The following is a 19,957-nucleotide window of genomic DNA, read 5'->3' as shown; positions in this document are numbered from 1 at the left end:
AAATTAAAACGTGTGTACAGATGACCGGAATAACCAGCCCTTAATTAGGCCTACTACCCAAGGGAAGAATGTGAGTTTTTTTGGAATTGAATGCATCCATGCAATTCAATCCGTGTCCACAATATGTGGTTGATGTTATAGTCAAATATGAATGCTACAAACATCTATATAATCTGTGTCCATGTGTTTTTTACCTCACTATGTAAGCATAATTAAATGTCCATGCAAACATACTTGTCCATTAAGACATATATATATTATTATTACATTATTACGACCGTAATAACTTTGTTTCGGGTTCTCAGTTTAAATGTGTGCATGCAAACAGGTAGGCCTCGTAGTAGACACGCAGCCGCAGAGCACAGTTTGACCCGGAGGAGAAGGTAACCAGCCATTTTGGTCTGAAGGGGGCCCTGGCTGCCTGTCACCACGTGAGGAAGAAGAGCCCGAAAGAGAGCGAGACAAGTCCGGGAGCTTTGAGTCGAAGAGACCGAGGGGGGAGAGAGTGGAAACTTATATCACGATTCATGTGTGAAGCTACACAATAATAGCCAGTTTACAGAATGCCCACAATCACCCTACCGCCGAAGGAGAATGCTCTCTTCAAGAGAATATTGGTAAGCTAAATGCCAATGCTAGCATGCTAAATATAAAGTTAGCTAGTTAGCCAACCTGCTAGCTTCTGTATCAATTTCAACTTATCCAGCTAGCCAGCTATCAGGAAGCTAACTTGATTAGCAAGTCAGCGAGTACCGATAACTGTCCGTCTTGGATGTTTGTCGCAAACCGAGTCACAAATAAGCAGACTAGATAATCAGAAACGGACCGCCTTTCATACACTGATCTCACGTCGTTTATCATGTAACAAGCCAATATTGCAAGGCTTGTCTGAGTGACAGCTAGCTAGCTACCTAGATGTAAAGCTTAAACTAGCTAACAGTTAGCTGCCTGCAAAGCTAGCTAGGCACACTGCAGACTCATTCCACACCACCGGTGCTAGAGAAAGCTAGTAGTATGCATACGTTTGCTTTATTGCTAACAACATCATTTTAATTATAACCGTGAAATAATGGATGCGATAATAAACACAAGACTTTGACTGCTATCCTAAAGCACCGCTAAAAAGAATATTTCGTCATGCTTGCTAGTCTTTTCTGTTACGCATGGCATGCCTCACTAAACTTCGATTGTTGCCAACTATTATAAACAGTTGGCCGTTATTTTTGGAGAAAAAAACACGATGTGGTTATTTAAAGACGTTTACCGTGGCATCTTGAAAATGTGCACGTTTTTTCTTCTTCTTGCCATTTAAAGTATTGCTTGAAAGTGTTTTTTCAATCAACCCCACACCCCTCCAAGTACTGTTGGATCGACTCTCCTCAACCTGTGCCAGGAGGGATTGGTGGGCATTGTTGAGTAGTTATTGGCAAGCTGTGGTTCTGGGGACCCAGGCCTTGCTGTGCTGACTGCTGACCCTGGCAGATCATGCAGGCAGATTCTAAGTCTGTCTGGCAGGCTCTCTAATCACTATTCTGCTCACCACTGATTCACACAAGCTTATGTCTCAGACTACCCTCAGGATCACACTAGCCACAGTGTCACAGTATGCACACGCTACTCAGGTTTGTGTTTTTGTCTGTGCTGGATGATACAGTACCCTGTTGTTTTTGTGCGTCACATTTTCTTCGCCACTAGAATAAGGAGGCATCAGATTGCAACACACGTGCAGTAGATCAGTAAAGATCAATATTCTCGCCCTATCTGATCTGTCCTGCAGAGATGTTACGAGCACAAGCAGTACAGAAATGGACTCAAGTTCTGCAAACAGATCCTCACCAACCCAAAGTTTGCAGAGCATGGAGGTAAGACACTTAAACATATCTGATCCTGTCTGTCCGCCAGAGCAGTTAAAAGAAATGGAGAAATAAACGGAACCATTGTCATTTCCTCAACCATTAATTTATGATTTCGAAAGGACTAATGACGTCGATTCGATTTCTTTCCTTCTCCCTGTTTCCCTCAGAGACCCTGGCGATGAAGGGGCTGACCCTGAACTGTCTGGGGAAAAAGGAGGAGGCGTACGAGCTGGTGAGAAGGGGCCTACGCAACGACCTCAAGAGTCACGTCTGTATCCTCCCGCTGCGCTGAGAAACGCCTCTTTAACCAGCCTGCCAACACTGAGATGCATTGATGCATTTTGGCTACATGGTTTGGGCCTCAACCCCTCCTGAAGAGGGAGGAGAGAGAAATAGATCTTGTGCAACACACTGTGACTGCATACCGTTTTTGCATTATATCCAGTCATTAGTTTCTAGTGTAAGTATCAGGTTTCTCTGCATTGGAAATGAGTCTTGAATGTTCCCCACTCTTAAGTGGTCCATGTGGGGAGGTTTAGGTAGTTCAGGTATGTGGTTGTTCTTTTCTCCTGGGTGGTTTCCATGTGTGTCTTGGCCTCCTTAACCCCCGGTGTCCCAGGCTGGCACGTGTACGGGCTGCTGCAGAGGTCTGACAAAAAGTACGATGAGGCCATCAAGTGCTACCGCAACGCTCTGAAGTGGGACAAGGACAACCTGCAGATCCTCAGGGACCTGTCCCTCCTGCAGATCCAGATGAGGGACCTGGAGGGGTACCGGGTGAGGATGGGAAGGAGTAGGAGAGAGGGGTGGGAGAGGCATCAGGGGGATCTGCTGTATGTGTGTGTGTGTGTGTGTGTGTCTGCCTGCTTCAAGCCTTCTCTCGGCCTCTCTAGGAGACACGTTACCAGCTCTTGCAGCTGCGCCCTGCCCAGAGGGCCTCGTGGATTGGCTACGCCGTAGCCTACCACCTGCTGGAAGACTTTGAGATGGCTGCCAAGATTGTAGAGGAGTTCCGCAAAACACAACAGGTGAGCCAGACTCATCGTTATAACAGCACGGGCAGTGTATCTGTGGTCCAAATTCGAGGGTTCTAGCATTAATTGAAAGGGTTTGGTTGTCTGCCTCATATCGGTAAATATGATTAGTTGCCGTGCCTGCGCCAGTGAATGTGATTGGTGTTCAGGATGGTCGCGGGTCCATAAAAAGTCTTAAAAAGTCTTAAATCACTTTTTCTAAAAACGAGGCCTTAAAATGTATTAAATTGTCTTAAATTCAGATTGGATGGGTCTTAATTTTTTTTGAGTCATGTCACTGCAAAAATGCAGGCAATCTGTTCTGTCAGGCTGAATATATTTTTGGCTGCGCTGCATTGTCTATCATTAGGTCAGAGCGTAACCTACTGTGCAGATTTTGATGACGTAAGCATTGGCAATACAGCAATGGTTGATAGCCACTCAACTTAGAAACATGGGGAAATGAAAGTTCAATTACAAATGGCTTGATAAAAACGAGTATTCTTGGTTAAGGTTGGTGCTTGAAAATGCTTATGAAGTGAACTGCGTGTCAGAAAAATGTCGAACTTGGGACAATGGGGATCAGAGCGATAGAATCGCACGTGCAGAGCAAAAACAGAGACTACGAAGGGCACGCCAGAAGCCTGCAAGTGCTAGTTTCTGCTCCAACATTTCCATCGCTAGCAACGATGTCAACGCTACAACGGTGGATGTTACGATAGGAAATCCAGAGCCAACAATGCCAATGTCAATGTTCTTAAACTCAACCGATTATTGTCATTTTACTATACTGTTCATTTTGAACAGACATCAGTATGTTTATCTTGAAAGATTACTGTATATTTGCACTTTCGAAGTTTGGTCTTAAATTTCATTTAGAAGTGGTATTAAAAGGTCTTAAAAAGTCTTGTATTTAACTCGTTTATAACTGTAGACACCCTGGTGTTGGTATGTTGTTCCAGACGTCTCCGGACAAGGTGGACTATGAGTACAGCGAGCTGCTGCTTTACCAGAACCAGGTGCTCCGGGAGGCGGGCTTGTTCAAGGAAGCACTGGAACACCTCACCACCTACGAGAAACAGATTTGTGACAAGCTGGCAGTGGAGGAGACCCGAGGTACGTGTGTGAGCTTCAATGATGGTTGTCCTTATGATGTCCAAGTGGGTTGACAGCAGAGATGTAAGTGTATGAAAGGAACCTGGCACAGACCAGTTTGTGGTAAGTGAGGCTGACTTGGTAGATCTTCTTGAGTGTCTCCTAACTGCTTGTGCTGCTGCAGGGGAGCTGATGCTGCAGCTGGACCGGCCAGAGGAGGCCCTGGAGGTCTACAGGAGACTCCAGGAGAGGAACCCTGAAAACTGGGCCTACTACCAGGGTCTGGAGAAGGCACTGAAACCAGGTACGCCCGCACCTGGCCATCACATAGCCTCTTCTGAATCTGCTCTTCAGCTGGGATCCAGGAAGACGCTGAGGTTTTGTGTTTCTGTGGCCTGCCTGTTGTGAACATGTGGTCAGTGTTGGACACCCTGACTCTTGTAACGTGTCTTCGCCCACAGGGAGCGTTGAGGAGAGGCAGAAGATTTATGAGGAAGTGTGGGTGAAGTTCCCCAAAGGACTGGTGCCCAGAAGGCTTCCTCTCACCTTCCTCACTGGTATGTGTACTCACACACACGCGCTTATGCTTTCTACATGGTAAAAGAATGTCACTGAAAGTACCGTCGCCCTAACTCCTAACATTTGGTAACCAGGTGAAAAATTCTGCGAATGTTTGGACTGCTACCTGAGGATGAACTTTAGTAAAGGCTGCCCGCCAGTCTTCACCACTCTCAAGTCTCTCTACAGCGACAAGGAGAAGGTAAAGACAACCAGAAAGATAAGCTAGAAATTACCTCCAAGTTCGTGTCTGAACCCATCAATGTTAACACCCTCATTTGTTTTCTTGCAGGTGTCAATTATAGAAGATTTAGTAGTGGGATACGCAACTTGCCTAAAAAGCTGTCGAATGTTTAGTCAAAATGGTAAGTATTAAATTGTAGTACGTTGATGGGTTTTGTAAAACCCCAAAACATATTTTGTGGGCTATATCTGTGTCAGTGATTGTGTGTGTCTTGTAGATGATGGGAAAGAGGAACCTCCCACCACACTTCTCTGGGTGCAGTACTTCTTGGCTCAGCACTTTGACCACGTTGGCCAACAGGCCTTAGCCCTGGAGTACATCAACACAGCCATCGAGAGCACGCCCACGCTCATAGAACTGTTCCTCATCAAAGCCAAGATTTACAAGGTAGAGGCTGCAGGCCCCTGCATGCAGACACACTCTCACATCTGTCAGCAACACACCCATGTTCATACACCTGTTCTAGAGAAAAGCCAACCAAAACAAGGGAAAACATATTCAAAGAATTGTTCTCTCTCAAAGCCAAGATATTCAAGGTAGCCTGTTGCAGCCATGTTTTTGACACTGACAGAAAACCAGACCAGCCTGATCACACCAACGCACCACATCCAAGATGCACCACGCGCCAGACTTCTCAACCTACCGAGGCCATCAAATCGACAACTGGACCATTGTTTCTGACATTCCTCCCCCTCTTCTCCCCCCACAGCATGCAGGGAACATCAAGGAGGCAGCCAGGTGGATGGACGAGGCCCAGGCCCTGGACACGGCTGACCGCTTCATCAACTCCAAGTGTGCCAAGTACATGCTGAAGGCTGGCCTGGTCAAGGAGGCAGAGGAGATGTGCTCCAAGTTCACCCGGGTGCGCTGCAGCCTCGTCCCTCTAGTCCTCCTTTGTCCCTCTAGTCCTCCTTTGTCCCTCTAGTCCTCCTTTGTCCCTCTAGTCCTCCTTTGTCCCTCTAGTCCTCCTTTGTCCCTCTAGTCCTCCTTTGTCCCTCTAGTCCTCCTTTGTCCCTCTAGTCCTCCTTTGTCCTTCTAGTCCTCCTCTTATTGTTGCACGTCCCAAACTGGAGCATGCGTGTGCACTGTGGCCGCGGGGCTGTTTTGAAGGCTGACGCTGTGCGTGTTTCAGGAGGGAACGTCGGCGGTGGAGAACCTGAACGAGATGCAGTGCATGTGGTTCCAGACCGAGTGTGCCCTGGCCTACAAGTCCATGAACAAGTTCGGGGAGGCGCTCAAGAAGTGCCACGAGATTGAAAGGGTAAGCCACAGCATGCTGAGCTCTGTCCAATCTTTTATCCTCCAATCAAAATGATCCCCTCTTCTTTCATTTGTCTGGCATCAGACAGGGTTGCCAGATTTTTAACCCACCCAACTGACAGTAGTTTAGAAACTAGTCAAGAATAGGGTAATCGGCAATCCCACTTGCAGAAAATCAAGAATTGTCTCTCGCTGTATCCCCTCAGCATTTTGTGGAGATCACGGACGACCAGTTTGACTTCCACACCTACTGCATGAGGAAGATGACGCTGCGCTCCTACGTGGACCTGCTCAAGCTGGAGGACGTGCTGCGCATGCATCCCTTCTACTACAAGGCAGCGCGCACCGCCATCCACATCTATCTGGGCCTGCACGACAACCCCCTGGCCGACGACAACAAGGAGCACCAGGCCGACGCCGGTAAGTGTGGGAATGTGTGTGTGTGAGTAGGTGTATGATTGTTTACATGTGTTACGTGTGTGTGCGCCATAAAACCTGTCTGTTTAGTTGGGGCCTCAAAAAACAAAATAATATGTAAACCAATACATTGTACTTATATTTCTCTACATCTCACTTAATTCTACGTCTCATCTTTTTCTCTCTCGGCCCGTCTCTCCACCAGAGAACCTGACGGACAAAGAGCTGAAGAAGCTGAGGAACAAGCAGAGGCGGGCGCAGAAGAAGGCGCAGCTGGAGGAGGAGAAGAAGAACGCAGAGAAGGAGAAGCAGCTGAAGAACCAGAAGAAGAAGAAGGAGGACGATGACGAGGAGATCGGAGGGCCCAAGGAGGAGCTCATACCCGACAAGCTGGCCAAGGTGGGTGTCTTGTCTCCAAAGATATAAACAGATCATTTAAAGCAAGGAAAGATCTGTGTCTGTCACACCTTGTCAATAGCCATGCATAGTTAGTCAGGGTGTGAGAACCCAGGTCAACAAGGCAGTGAACGTCATGGTCGTCACCTGTCCGCAGGTGGAGAGTCCCCTGGAGGAGGCAGTGAAGTTCCTGACTCCTCTGAAGAACCTGGTGAAGAACAAGATCGAGACGCACCTACTGGCGTTCGAGATCTACTTCAGAAAAGGTACCACGCATGCCCACCAGAATGGAAACGAACGTTTCAGAACCAGTTTGTCTGGACTCTGATGACCTCTCCTCACCTCTTTCCCTCTCTCTTTTTGCCCCCCCCCCTCCAATAGAGAAGTACCTGTTAATGCTACAGTCGGTGAAGCGGGCTTTCTCCATGGAGCCCTCCAACCCCTGGCTCCACCAGTGTCTAGTACGCTTCTTCAAAGGAGGTACGCCCAAGTGTTCTAAACCTCGCATGCACCCTAGGTGACACCAGAAGTATACTGAATATTCTGTGGTAGCTGTTCCTAAAAGGGGGCAGTGCTCGTTAGCCATCTAATCAAAGCTCCTTGAATGGTTCCCAGAGAACACCCAGGGTCTGCTTGTCTCTGTAGCTCTCTCTGGTCTCTTGTATCTGGGTCACAGTGAAGTCTGGTCTGTACCTCTGCATTGGGGGGGCGCATTCCTCCCCCACATGTATTCAGCGGACCTGTACAAACATCCTGTCAACCTTTCTGATTAATCCTAGCTTGGTACCTCAGTCAATCGTCAAGACGCAGAAGAGAGAGGGGGAGTAGAGGGAGTATCTGTTGGGATGTATGTTTGTGTTCTTCTGGAGAATGAAGGTGAAGTGGTGTTCCAGAACACTGTTCTGGTTAGTTGATAATCCTCTGGCTGTCCTGAATGTGTTGTGCAGTGGCTGACAGCCAGGACCTTCCGGAAGCTGTGAGGACGGTACTGAAGCAGGAGATCTCCCGGCTGTTTGGAGAGAGCGACCCCAAGAGCTTCAACAAGAACTACCTGAGCAAACACTCCAACTCTGTACCGCACCGCTTAGCTGGTACGCACACACGCGCGCACACACACACACACACCCCCGAACAGTGCACTCTGACTGGTCCATGTAACAACGCAGAGCCACATGCGTTGACATCCATGTTCCTCCTCTTGCAGCTGCTAAGATGATGTTCTACCTGGACTCCTCGTCCGACAAGATGGCGTGCGAGCTGGCTACGGCGCTGGACGAGTCCTTGACTGGGAGGAGCATCCAGGTAAGCCGGCCCTCTTCAGTAAACGGCTCCTTGTTTTCGGGTCAAGTGGTCAGGTGTGTTGACGGCTCCCCCCCCCCCCCCCCCCCCCCCCCCCCCCAGATCTGTACGGAGGCTCTGCAGGCGTTGCGTGAGGGCAGTCTGGGGGAGGGCCAGCAGAAGGCCACCGAGTCGTACCGCGCAGCCTGCAACAAGCTGTACCCCTACACGCTGGCGTTCATGCCCCCGGGTTACGAGGACAGCACCACAATCAGCGCCAACGGGGACCTGTCAGCTGGTGAGCACGACGAGATGGCTAACGACATGTGAGGAGGAGGAAGAGCGCGCGCACACACGCCTCCAGCCGCTAGTCTGCCAACGACACCCTCCCAACCCCCCCACCCCATCCCCCAGCTTCGGCTGTCTGTGATTTCCCCCCCCCTTCCCCCCACCCCTGCAGTGCACTGATTTGGATGGACAGAGAGCCACAGAGAGAAAGGGAAGGAGAGAGAGAGATGTGGAAGAGGAGAGGAAACATAAAGCCCATTTTACTTTCTTTTTTTTAACCCCCCGGTGACAACTATTCTTTAAAACAACAAACATCAACAAAAGGAAATAAAAACGTACAGAGAAGAGGGAGGACGTGGAGGGCACAAAGCGGGTTGGGTGGAAAGCTTCTGTGAACAGGGTTTCTGTTTCCTGTGATTCCAGCCCATGTTCCTCTGTGCATCTGCTTCTTCTCACGTTTTTAAAAAGGTAATTTATATATTAAAACCACAAATAAAGAAATAAAAATGTTTGAAAACTGAGATATTGTAGTAGTGCTGGGGACTGTGTTCATATGTAGTGTTGAGGCTGGCATGTGCCAAATATAAGAAGGTGGAACACTCAAGAGGAGGCATCACTTGTTCCTGGGGAAGCATTGAGGCGTTGCACTCGGTTACAATCGTCTGAGCTCATGTAGTCCTCTACTCAGCCACCAGGGTGTCCAATGGCAGACATCTAAACATGAACTCCAGGTGGAAGGAGCCAGGACACATCCGGTCTCAGTGCAAAGACACACACAGAGCTCAGAAGTCCATCTGCTGAAGTAAAGCTTTATGACTGACAAATCCATTTTTATTTCCTTCTATTCTCTTTGTATTTCTGCAGTTTTACCCTTTGTGAAAAATGTGTGGGTCCCATTTAAAACAACCACTTATAAAAGATAATCACTCGTCACAACAGCATCCTACAGTTATCTGGCTTTTATTTCAGGGGTTTGCTTCCGTTTGTCCATCATAAGGTGTAAATGTGATGGCATCTCTGTTACCACTCAGTCTCATTGTTTTACTTTTCATTTAGGTAAACAAGGCACTTGTCAATCACATTGAAGTCTTCACACAGACCACTCCTCTCTAACATCAAGGAGTTATGAATTAAACTGAGTTGAATAAAATATCCCTTGTGAGGGGGTTTTGTCTGGATTTTATTATAGTGGTGCCCAGCCTTCATAATTTTGGCCCTCGACCTAGCCAGCAGAATATATTCAAGTGGCATAATTCTCTGTTCTTTGTAAATGTAAATTGAATCATTACTTCCCAAAGAATTGCACAAGCCTTGTTTAGATGTTTTCAGCCAAATGTTTTAACTTGTATCCAAAAATTCACTTAGCACTTGCTCTAGCAACCGTAAGGGATGTAACAACTCATGTACAATGGGGGTGTGGTTCCACTCAGAGTTTGGCACTGGGGATTCTCCCTGTTGAGCCATCCTGGACCTGGGCACTGAGAAAGGTGTGGTCCAGGTTCAGGTAGGTGGTGAGGAACTCTGGGAAGTCTCTCTTCTGCACAACTTCCAAGAACATGGCAGCAGCATTGAGAAGCCTTTGTTCATCTCTACCGGAGAAGAGAAATGGGGACAAACAAAAAGCAGAGAGCTGGTGATGAAGTGCTGACGGGAATTAATAACGGGAGTCTAGATGTTGCTGTTATTGTAGATTGTCACTTTATCATAAAACAAATTGTACTTAAAACATCCTGTATAGTTTGGAACAATCTGAATTTCCCTACTGAAATAGTAGAACAGGCTTGACTCAAGACTGCCCTCTCTTACCCAACAGTCTGGCAGTGGGTGACTTCCCGGAGCTCACTGATGACTTCCTGAGTGAGGTCAGTCACCAGCCCCCGGGTCACCACGCTGCCATTGTCCTCCAGGAGGGCCTGGTGCCGGATCCACTGCCACACCTGCAATAGAAACAGGAACTGGATCTCTCCTCTTAGGTCAAGGACCAAGGGTGGAACTTAGACTAACATGAACTTTCCCCTCCAACTAACCTCTAAGTCTAAGACAAAGCAACTAAGTAAAAACTGAAAGTAACTGAAACTTAACTCACACTGTGGGAGTGATAATACAGACCTTACAACAGGGAGTTGTGCGCAAATGAAGGTCATTAACACACCTGCGATCTGGAGATCTCTGCTGTGGCGGAGTCTTCCACCTGGCCTCTGTAGAAGAAGTGGCCCTTACCTGGATTAAAACCACAGAGAGACGGGTCTTTGAGTCAAACATAAGGAAACATTGAGATTTAGGTATTCATCTTTCCTTCCATACATAGGAAAGTAGTTTGTAGTTGGTAGAAAACAAATAACACAACTCAAAAGACCTTTCTCACCCGTAAGCCATGCCTCAATAAACAAGATACCCACAGCAATGTTATACTTCAGACCATAAAGTGTTACTCCACCCTGTCACTCACAACGAGAAGAAGACATCAGTTAGATACGTATACACTGTGTTTGAGACTAGTACGATGAGTTGGTAGACAGGTGCAGTTGGCAGATGAGTTGGCGACTGACTGCTGGCATAGAAAGTAGGTCATCGGGGGTGACCACTAGGTCCTCTCGAAGCTGGTGCAGCTGGTTGACACCCTGGCTATGGAGCTGGAAGAGCTGTGTGGCAGAGAGGAAGAGAAAGAGAGTGATGAGGATAAGGGAATGAGGCTATCAAAACATGTTGAAAGGTAGTTCACATTCAATGATCACAACGAGGAACGTACTTTCTGCATTGGTTCTATGAGGTCTAGGTCGTACACCATGAAGCCGTCAACACCAGCATCAATCTCCAGTAACTTCAATCTGAAATGTGTAGAGACAGACGTGAATAAACTAATACTGCATAGCCTGCCTAGATGACAAAACTCTTGACAAAAAACATACTGGACAGATGGCATGACACTAAATCTGAATGGTAATCAAAGTCACAATAGAACAGAGTTGCACTTCTGCATGCATGCTCATTTGACCAGTGACTTTGCCTGGTGACAGTAGCCAGCACTGTCCTGCAGGTAGCGCTCTCCCTGTCTGGAGGTAGAAGCAGGGCAGCCATGCCTCCTGTGGCCAACGCCCCTCGCTGGTGACATGTGCAGACGAGCAGGTCCATATAGCTACGCAGAAAACGCTTTTCCATGTTGACATATTTGCTGCGGTCGGGGAGCAGAAAGGCCTTCCGGTGACCTGGAAGAGAAACAAATGACCTCTGACCTTCAGAGTGATGGTGCAGATTCTCTGTACAACTTATATGAGCAGCAGGTGTGAATGTGCCATGTTTTATAACACAGACTCTTCCTTGGAATTCACATGTCATTATTATCCCCTGCATTTGTACATGCACTTTTTGTACGTTGCTTTGTCACTGGCAAAAATGTAAATCTAAATGTGATTCAAGTCATTTATAGATATTGTGATTATAGATATATTGTAATATGAAGGGTGAGTGGATAATTGACCCATGAGGAAAATGCTTCATGGTTAGCCTCACCAAATTTGTTGACAAAAGAGGCGGAATAATCCCAGATGCCACAGTTGAGACCAGCGGAGTGATCTCTCAGCTCGTACAGAATCTCTTCCATCTCAAATGCTGCCAGAACGTTCTCTATCAGCACCGTGGCCTTAATACTGCCAACAGGTAGGCCCAGCTATAACACACACAGATACAGAGGAACAGACATGCACATATGTACACACACACATACACACAAACTCAATATGCATACATATAACATACACAGTAGATACTCACATACAATACATCAGCACACAAACCTTGTGCTCGGTCCATTCAAATATGTTGTTCCATAGTCTTGCCTCAAGGTAACTCTCCACCTATTTAATGAAGAGAATGAGACAGAAGAAAGAGAGGGAAAGAAAGGTAGATTAAATTAAGAGGGGGTTTCCTTGTGGGGTTCATTTTTTATTAACCCTCCACCATCTATACATTTCAATGCAGCCTTACTTTGGAGAGGTAGAAAAAGGGCCCACTCCCGCAGTCAAACAGCAGCTTCCCACAGTGGAACATCAGGAGGCCAAAATCAAACAGAGGACCAGGAACCTCCTTCCCCTTCACCTGTGGAGTTACGTAGATGTCCATTACAGACCTCTAGCACACCTAAACTGGATTGTGAACCAAGCAGTACAACATTGGCAGAACAGTCAGGTGTTTCTGTACCATCATGTTATGTTCCACCATGTTCCATGCACGAGGGCGAAGCATCAGCACGGGAGCTTGGGAAATTGGGGGGGTGTCTGTTGGAGGGTGACAACAGCAGAAAACACACAATGTTAATGAGTGATGTTTATCTGCTCTTTAGAGTGTGTTGGTGACTGAAGAATGTGTGTGTCTGAGCATATACAGTATGTGTGAGAAGGCTATAACTAACCCGGAAATGTGTTATGCACCACCTCGTAAACATTAAATATGCCTTTAATCTGGTTCCGGTATGTGGGGCAGTTACCATCATCAAAATCAATCTGTGGGACACAAACAAGACAATAATAGTGAACAAAGGAGATTTTGAGATTTATGAACAATTTTTACTACTAGAAATTACTAATCCAACCAATTTGAGTCCATCCTGTTGTGTTGGCCAGTACCTGTAGACCCTGAGCAGGGGAGCGAAGAGCCTGAAGGAGGCGTTGGGTGTCACAGGGGGCCAGGTCCCCCACATCCACATGTCTTTTCTGCAACCGGGGGGGCACAGGTCGGACCCTCCAGGTAGGGTCACTTCTGACGTGGGCTGTGACCTCTGAGAACTCTGGGAGGTCACCTGACAGGTCCAGGTGAGCCTTCCTAGAGATCCGGAGCTTCAGGATCTAGAACATCAAGGTGCAGAGTGTGCATCATTGAATCTCTTTGTTGTACAGGATTCCAGTTACTAACATGTCTCATTCAAATTCCTATTGTATGTGTATTCTTTTTCTGATTATCATTTAAAAAGGGTGATTTATGTGTAATATAGAATTAGCGTCATGTCCCTTACCCTATCAACCTCTTCATCAAAAGTGGAGATGAGCTCTTGCAAGAAAACCAGGGACCCAGTGGAGAAGATGGTCTGATACTCAAGATCCAATCCTGGGGGAGAGGGAGCCAGATCCATGTCTGTTTGTGCCTGGGAGTTCAGAGCCATACAAATAACATGGTTTAGACACACAAAGCAGACATAAGGGAAGTTTTGGTCAAATCATTAAATGAACAAAGTATTCTAAGCATACCTTAAATTGTAGTTTACATACTTCTAATGTAAAAATGTTTTGTCATTCATGGCAATGGTTAAATGCTCACAGACCTGTTGTACTCGGGTTGTCAACTGCAAAGAGACTGTTCTGGACTTTGATACAGGGGAATAATGTCCAATGTTTGGCCAGGCAGAAGAGTATTTGTTTGGAGCTGAGGTTAGAAAACTTCAAACTGCGAGCCTATAGGTAATGAGATTTGTTGCCTGACGTTTTTTTTAACGTTTACTGGTGATATTCAATTTACTGAGTCACCTGCTAAACTATAGAAAGCAGTGGCAAACATATTTGGCAGTCCCAAAAGTCTGCACTTAGGAGTTTACATAATGAATACATTTTTCCAAGTAACAATACTTTTGGACCTTCCCAGATTATATTTCACTCAACGCGAAAACTTCTGTACAGTAGAGGTTTAGAGCTTTCTGTTTTGAGCACATTTATTTGACAAGAGTCAAAGAGTCCAGAGACGTTTAAACCCTACACATGTTAATGAGTACGCCTTCTTTGGAAGTGAAAGGCTGATTTATTCAAAACACGCCTATTTGGTCGAAACGGATCCAATCAATAAAGACTTTCCGTTTCCATGAAGTTCTCGCGAGATGAGTCCTTCAACGTTGTACGTGGCGACGTAACATCCACTAGCTGCAGAGTACCCATACATAGTATTTTTGAGAACAACAGTTCAGAGCTGGTAGTGGTACGATTTAAAACGTAACCAGATAGCTGTTTGTTGCTGATGGCCTTAGTTACATATGAATATTAATTTGTATGTCTCAAAGGCAAGGTTGTCCTGTTCCGACAGCTCAATCGCTGCAAGTTCGCCAGTCACAACATATTTGCTTGTGGTCGAGCTAGCTACAGCTCGTCTCGATTAACAAGTTTAGTGGCTTGTTTATCAATATGGCAAATCTGGAGACCTCTACTGAATTTGCCAATTCTCTGACCAGCGTGAACCTTCCGCCACCACGGACACGAATCTTCAAGATCATCGTTATTGGGGACTCTGGTGTGGGCAAGACATGCCTCACCTACCGATTCTGTGCAGGCAAATTCCCAGAGAAAACCGAGGCCACGATCGGGGTGGACTTCAGGGAGAAAGTTATCGAGATTGACGGCGAAAAAATAAAGGTGAGTGAATGAGAAGTGTCAAACCATTGGAATAAGAAACAGGAGTTATTTTACAACGATTTTATCTTACAACGATGCACAGTATAAGGTCAACCAACCTTCAAGATGAGGGTATCTTGTTAGGGTCCTTTATCTAAAGGGCAGTGGCTGCTAAATAAGATACTCTGTGTTCTGGCTGCCCTCTGCAGAATCATAAACACATTACAGGACATATGAGCAGCTCTCTTACCCGTTGAACAAAATAAGTGATTTATCTGAGTTTGTGTATGTCGATCTTCCTTCCTTTCTTCTGCAGGTTCAGCTGTGGGATACAGCAGGACAGGAACGTTTCAGGAAGTCTATGGTACAGCACTACTATCGAAATGTCCACGCGGTGGTCTTCGTCTACGACATGACCAGCGCCGCCAGCTTCCGCAGCCTCCCGGCTTGGATCGAGGAGTGCAAGCAGCATGCTCTGGGGCAGGAAGTGCCCAGGATCCTGGTGGGAAACAAATGCGACCTCCAGGACTCCATCCAGGTGGGCACGGACTTGGCGCAACAGTTTGCCGATACTCACTCTATGCCCCTGTTTGAGACGTCTGCCAAGAACCCAACGGCTGGCGTGGATGGATCCATCGACCAGCGAGGAAACAGTGACCATGTGGAGGCCATCTTCATGACAGTGGCGCACAAGCTCAAGTCTCAGAAACCTCTTATTCTGAGCCAGCCCCCCGGCAGTGTCGGGGGACACACAGTGACCATAGGTAGAAAGGGTGGCGAGAGTGATGAGAAGGGTGGCTGGGGCTGTGGCTGCTGAGTGAGGAGAAAAAAAAGAAAAGGGACAGGAAGTGAGGAAGGGAGAATGAGGGATATAGGAAATTGAAGAATCGGAGGTGATTGTGAGGAAAGCACAATTTCCACACTGCCTGTTATCTGGCCTTTCAACTCAACAATCAAAAAGCGCTTTTTTTAATCATCATATCTGAAATATTTGAAAACATACTATCTGAAAATACACTGTTTGAAGGGAATTATAACTTGTCAGGGTCTATCATCCATATTGATAAAAACATACTTTTATCAATTGTGTGTGAACCCAGTAAACATTTGAAGAGATAACACACATACCTCTATCCTAGTCAACCCCTATCCATAGAAATCACTCAGGCACTTCCAAATATAAAATACATTCATAGGTATTATAGAAAAACAAAATTAGTCACCCACTGCTTTGTTGTAAGTAGACTTCTTTCTTGGCCAGTTAGTAAGATGTGTGGGCAGGGACTCAAGAAAGTAGTCTGCTTTAGCTCTAGAACAAGTTCAACAAGTTAAGGATTTCCTTCACTATGTAACAATCTGAAGCATGTCTAAAATACAATCTAATACAGTAAAACAATATATATATACAAAAAGAAACATAACTCTTTAACTCTACTCTTACAGTACTTAACTATAGCCTGCAGTTGCACATCCACCATAACCCTTGCTGTATTCAAACTCAGTTTTGTGGTGTTACCCTAAGGTCTTTAACATATTTTTACTTAATCGCTGTTGCTTTATTTCTGTATTTGGACCTCAGCAGGTTCTGTGGCCCATTTATGACCCATTTTTATTTTGATAATGTCCATTGATAAGAGATTTTTGGTGTGTATGGTATGGAAAGAATGTTGATAAAACCCAAAATGTTTCAGAGCTTAGCACAGTGTGTTAGGATTTGGCCAACTGACCATGTAAACTGTCTATCATCTTTTCCCAAGGTAAAGACAATGGATTTGCCTCCTTATTTTGAATGAAAGCCTACATGTGTCATTGCCTATGAATTGGCTAGTTGACTAAGGGGGAGTTGCATAAAAATCAAATGATGCTCTGTTGAAGTTTGCTGTGCCGTGTCTTAGCTGGTCTGATCACACAGCTTCCTGGTAGTGGTCAGTTGTATTAGTGTCTTTGTCTAAATGAGCAGTGTACTATCTTCATGGCCAGCATAGGACTCCATTTACACCATGGTCCAGATTTACTGTTTTCTGAAACAGGTAACTTACATCATTTACATTGTGCCATAAACCATGCTCTTTCCTTGTGTGAAGACAAGTTTGGCCTGATGCTGTAGCAATATTTTACAATTGAGCTGACAAAAAAAGCCTTCTCACAAAAGTCAGATAAGCTTTTGTAGACATTGATACATTTGACCCAAAGGCTTGTTAAACACAGATAGCCCTGAAATGTAAGATGCTGAGACATTTTGTAGGGATCTAGTGGAAGTCCTATGTTGGTGGTTTAATATTCAGTTTTGTTATGGTTCTTATTTCCATTTATTCCAGTCCAATTTGGGTCCAAACAACGACCGTTTTCGGTGTAAAAACCATTTAGTACATTCATGTACATGTTCATGTACATAATCAGCCCCATATGCTATGTTCAAGTGTGTTTCACTAGCTACATTGATCAAGTGAAACACAAGATAAGCAGCAGTCTGGTCTACTCAGTCTGGTTGACCGGGTTAATGAAAACACTAGCACTGAATATTACATCTGTTTTTAAATCAGGTCACTCATGCACTGACTGTACAGGGACAGTGAATCGGAGCGTACTCCTTTGCAATGGTTTTATGGAATTATATCAAATGTTGTGTAACCTGCAATAAAGCCTCCCAAAACAATTAAAGTGTCATGTATCAGATGTCTGTGCTGTTCTCTTTAATAATTCATAAATATGTACATTTTGTTTTATTAAATATGGCACACAGTAGCACAGGTGGTTACAATACAAAAATGATAAATCTGCCAGGTTTAAACAGCTGACTGTATAAAATATAATACATGCATGAGCAGTAGCTCTGCTGTATTGGGTCAAGTATAAAATTGCATTAATTTACACTGGGCTGGTTTCTAAGATCTGTACCTCGTCTCAGTATTTAACAAATAGGAAAATGATCTTTGTTCCCCAAAACATTCAGAATACAATGTTGTAATTCAGGAAACTGGCTCGGAAATCCCAAAAGGGGAGCTTGGTTCCAGGTATACCCAAGACAACAGCATGAAAGATGGGCTGAAATAAGTTTGGCACAAGTTATGTAGGGTCTGTCTTTTTAGCTCTAGGGAGACAGCAGAGAAGAATGAAATGCTGGTGGATATGTAAGATACATGCAAGCTGTCCTCGAGTCCTTATACTGGACTCCTGCCCTCCATTAGCCTATAATAGCACCGCTGTGGGTTTGCCTACATCAACCAGAAGGCATCTGATCCATGTCAGTGATCATAGAACTAAGGATGTAAAGAAAAAGTTAAATGTGTCCGTAAGGTCACACAGGGGCCAGGCCTCAGGTGAGCCTGCTGTATGCTGGGTGTTTGGATGGAACCTCTGCTTCCTCTGGGTCCCCGTCACTGAAGGGTGCTGGCGAGTTAAAGATCCGATCGTCGCCCCCTGCTGGTGGGAAAGGGAAAACGGTTTTGGACATGTATTCCAGTCTCAAAACACAGGCTAAACACCCATCTATACACAACAAACAGCAAAGTACACCAACAGGGTCTTCCCTGTCTAGAATAATAGTGGCAATATGCAGTCTCACCATCAAATCTTGACCCGCTTGTTGCCTTACAGCACCCAACACAGTCGGGCAGCTTACCTTGCCAGGTACACACAAGCTCCGTCTGAGGGTAGGGGTCACTCTGAGGGACCAGGGTCTCCTATAAAACACAGTGGCACATGGTTGAGAGGGGGAAGGTTTCCAGGTTTCTTTTAGACAGGGAGTGCTGTGGTTCTCTCCTCACCAGGCCTGTGATTCCATCGTAGCAGCCACAGAGAGGCAGACTGCGGCAGCCCACGTAGGAGATGAGTGAGGAGAGGAAGAGGCTGACGACACAGGCTAGCAACATGGTGGCATTGGATCCCCTCACCATCCGACTCAACACAACCTTCTGAGGGGAGACAGGAATATCTGTTGATATTATTACCGTCCTTATGTGGCGTACTTGGTACTCACACTAAGACGACGACAATACAAGGTTTGGTTGGGGGAAGGTGTGAGTGTCATTAGACTGCTCGTTCTGAAAATTTTGTGTCCATTTCACCTTGCTGCTTGGTCATTATCAGTGTGGATGTGTTTGTTTAAGGTGGGGGTAGGGTGGCAGGGATTTACCACTTCAGGTATGGAGTGGTGGTGAAACACTTCTTCATCATCCTCGCCATAAGTCAGTGTCAAACTGGCATATGATATTACAATCACCACGGCAACACAGGAGAAAACTGAGCAGATGATCATCACGTTCACCTTGGGGATTGTTGCAAGTAGAATACTTTAGATAGGAAGTGCCATTTTAAACAGTTAAGTAGGCCTACATTAACACACAGGCTCTCTCTTACCAGTATTGGATTCTTCCTTTGAGAGGCAAATAGAGCTAGTACACCGGGAGATGCCATGATCTAAAGACGCGGGAGAGAGAACAGTGATGCAGCATAAAACATATAGGCGAACATTGGGACATTTTTCATCAATAAAGTAATCCAACTATATTATCCAAAGTTTTACCCACCAATCCCGCCCATACTGGAGCTCTGGTCAGGCTGAGTGGTGTGTCTTTGCGGAAAACTGCGTCCATGACCCCGCACACCATACACAAAGCCCCACATGCCACCTGAAGGATACCTAGAACCACGACGCTACGCTGGTTAAAGATAAAGTACCTGTAGCGGTCCATTTGATCTACACAACACATAAAACCACGCAAAGAGTAAAGGTTAAAATACTACAGTGTACATTTATGTTAAACAACGTTAGCGTTACATGTTTAGGTACACCCATCGCATCTTTTGATTGGCTACGCCGCCTTTTGTAGGCTATTGTAGCCTACAATTAATGGGCACGCACACTAGGCTACTTCACTCACATAGACTGAGATTAGCTCTGAAAGATAGGCTACTATCACAAACGTTTAGCTGCTATTCTACGCAATATTTCATTTTGTATAATCTCATACTCACCGAAAAGTACGACTAATTAACCTACTTTTCCCCACGCTCAGTAGTCGCTCTCTTCCTTCCGGGCAATTTTCAGTTTTTTCAACAGGTGAACTCAAGGCAGTGCGTTACCCATTAACCTACACGCGCAGGTGCAGCCCGACAGCCGTGTAGAAGTTTAACCCTTATATGGCCACCATGCTCAGTAGGCTCTCCGAAATAAATGTGTTA

At 45.7% G+C, this 19,957-nt stretch overlaps 4 protein-coding genes across 10 annotated transcripts; 2 read left to right on the top strand and 2 right to left on the bottom strand.

The window, feature by feature from the left end:
• The first annotated feature begins 332 nt into the window (after nucleotides 1-332).
• Nucleotides 333-8,926, top strand: naa15a (N-alpha-acetyltransferase 15, NatA auxiliary subunit a). Of its 3 annotated transcripts, none has more exons than XR_014730726.1 (20): nucleotides 333-617; nucleotides 1,778-1,862; nucleotides 2,024-2,128; nucleotides 2,476-2,633; nucleotides 2,750-2,884; nucleotides 3,832-3,985; nucleotides 4,149-4,268; nucleotides 4,426-4,521; nucleotides 4,618-4,724; nucleotides 4,815-4,887; nucleotides 4,984-5,153; nucleotides 5,476-5,628; nucleotides 5,899-6,027; nucleotides 6,233-6,446; nucleotides 6,649-6,842; nucleotides 6,997-7,105; nucleotides 7,221-7,319; nucleotides 7,619-7,686; nucleotides 7,787-7,930; nucleotides 8,044-8,141. XR_014730726.1 is itself a non-coding variant. In XM_084675303.1 (20 exons), the coding sequence occupies exons 1-20, from the start codon at nucleotides 564-566 to the stop codon at nucleotides 8,445-8,447; spliced, it is 2,604 nt and encodes an 867-aa protein (XP_084531429.1). In that variant the 5' UTR covers nucleotides 341-563; the 3' UTR covers nucleotides 8,448-8,926. The 3 variants fall into 3 exon arrangements, 2 of the variants coding, with proteins under 2 accessions (XP_084531418.1, XP_084531429.1); XM_084675303.1 differs by lacking the exon at nucleotides 7,619-7,686 and adding an exon at nucleotides 8,241-8,926 and having other exon boundaries at nucleotides 341-617; XM_084675292.1 differs by lacking the exon at nucleotides 7,619-7,686 and having other exon boundaries at nucleotides 336-617; nucleotides 8,044-8,926.
• A 423-nt stretch (nucleotides 8,927-9,349) lies between these two features.
• Nucleotides 9,350-14,149, bottom strand: ugl (ureidoglycolate lyase). 2 transcript variants are annotated; one of them, XM_084675318.1, is made up of 15 exons: nucleotides 13,646-14,149; nucleotides 13,414-13,542; nucleotides 13,028-13,246; nucleotides 12,814-12,904; nucleotides 12,603-12,679; nucleotides 12,390-12,500; nucleotides 12,200-12,259; nucleotides 11,916-12,072; nucleotides 11,413-11,611; nucleotides 11,155-11,233; nucleotides 10,955-11,047; nucleotides 10,771-10,843; nucleotides 10,558-10,625; nucleotides 10,212-10,342; nucleotides 9,350-9,994 (listed from the first exon to the last, which is right to left on the bottom strand). In XM_084675318.1, the coding sequence occupies exons 2-15, from the start codon at nucleotides 13,528-13,530 to the stop codon at nucleotides 9,832-9,834; spliced, it is 1,638 nt and encodes a 545-aa protein (XP_084531444.1). In that variant the 5' UTR covers nucleotides 13,531-13,542; nucleotides 13,646-14,149; the 3' UTR covers nucleotides 9,350-9,831. The 2 variants fall into 2 exon arrangements, with proteins under 2 accessions (XP_084531444.1, XP_084531451.1); XM_084675325.1 differs by having other exon boundaries at nucleotides 13,720-14,149.
• Nucleotides 14,150-14,265: 116 nt separating this feature from the next.
• On the top strand, nucleotides 14,266-17,014 carry rab33ba (RAB33B, member RAS oncogene family a). Its single transcript, XM_084675373.1, has 2 exons — nucleotides 14,266-14,794; nucleotides 15,090-17,014. Exons 1-2 carry the CDS (start codon nucleotides 14,567-14,569, stop codon nucleotides 15,588-15,590), a joined length of 729 nt encoding a protein of 242 aa, XP_084531499.1. The 5' UTR covers nucleotides 14,266-14,566; the 3' UTR covers nucleotides 15,591-17,014.
• Nucleotides 17,015-17,434: 420 nt separating this feature from the next.
• LOC146302293 (uncharacterized) lies at nucleotides 17,435-19,878 on the bottom strand. 4 transcript variants are annotated; one of them, XM_084675403.1, is made up of 7 exons: nucleotides 19,751-19,878; nucleotides 19,303-19,472; nucleotides 19,133-19,192; nucleotides 18,909-19,040; nucleotides 18,541-18,687; nucleotides 18,396-18,456; nucleotides 17,435-18,196 (listed from the first exon to the last, which is right to left on the bottom strand). In XM_084675403.1, exons 2-7 carry the CDS (start codon nucleotides 19,465-19,467, stop codon nucleotides 18,090-18,092), a joined length of 672 nt encoding a protein of 223 aa, XP_084531529.1. In that variant the 5' UTR covers nucleotides 19,468-19,472; nucleotides 19,751-19,878; the 3' UTR covers nucleotides 17,435-18,089. The 4 variants fall into 4 exon arrangements, with proteins under 4 accessions (XP_084531529.1, XP_084531538.1, XP_084531512.1 ...); XM_084675412.1 differs by having other exon boundaries at nucleotides 19,303-19,415; nucleotides 19,751-19,836; XM_084675386.1 differs by lacking the exon at nucleotides 19,751-19,878 and having other exon boundaries at nucleotides 19,303-19,558.
• Nucleotides 19,879-19,957: the final 79 nt, after the last annotated feature.

The sequence above is a fragment of the Hypomesus nipponensis genome, chromosome 1 (genome assembly GCF_054491055.1).
Source record: "Hypomesus nipponensis isolate SF chromosome 1, ASM5449105v1, whole genome shotgun sequence".
In the NCBI taxonomy this organism is placed as follows: domain Eukaryota; kingdom Metazoa; phylum Chordata; class Actinopteri; order Osmeriformes; family Osmeridae; genus Hypomesus; species Hypomesus nipponensis.
The sequence above is the reverse complement of the archived record's forward strand: the minus strand, read 5'-3'. Positions and strand labels throughout refer to the sequence as shown.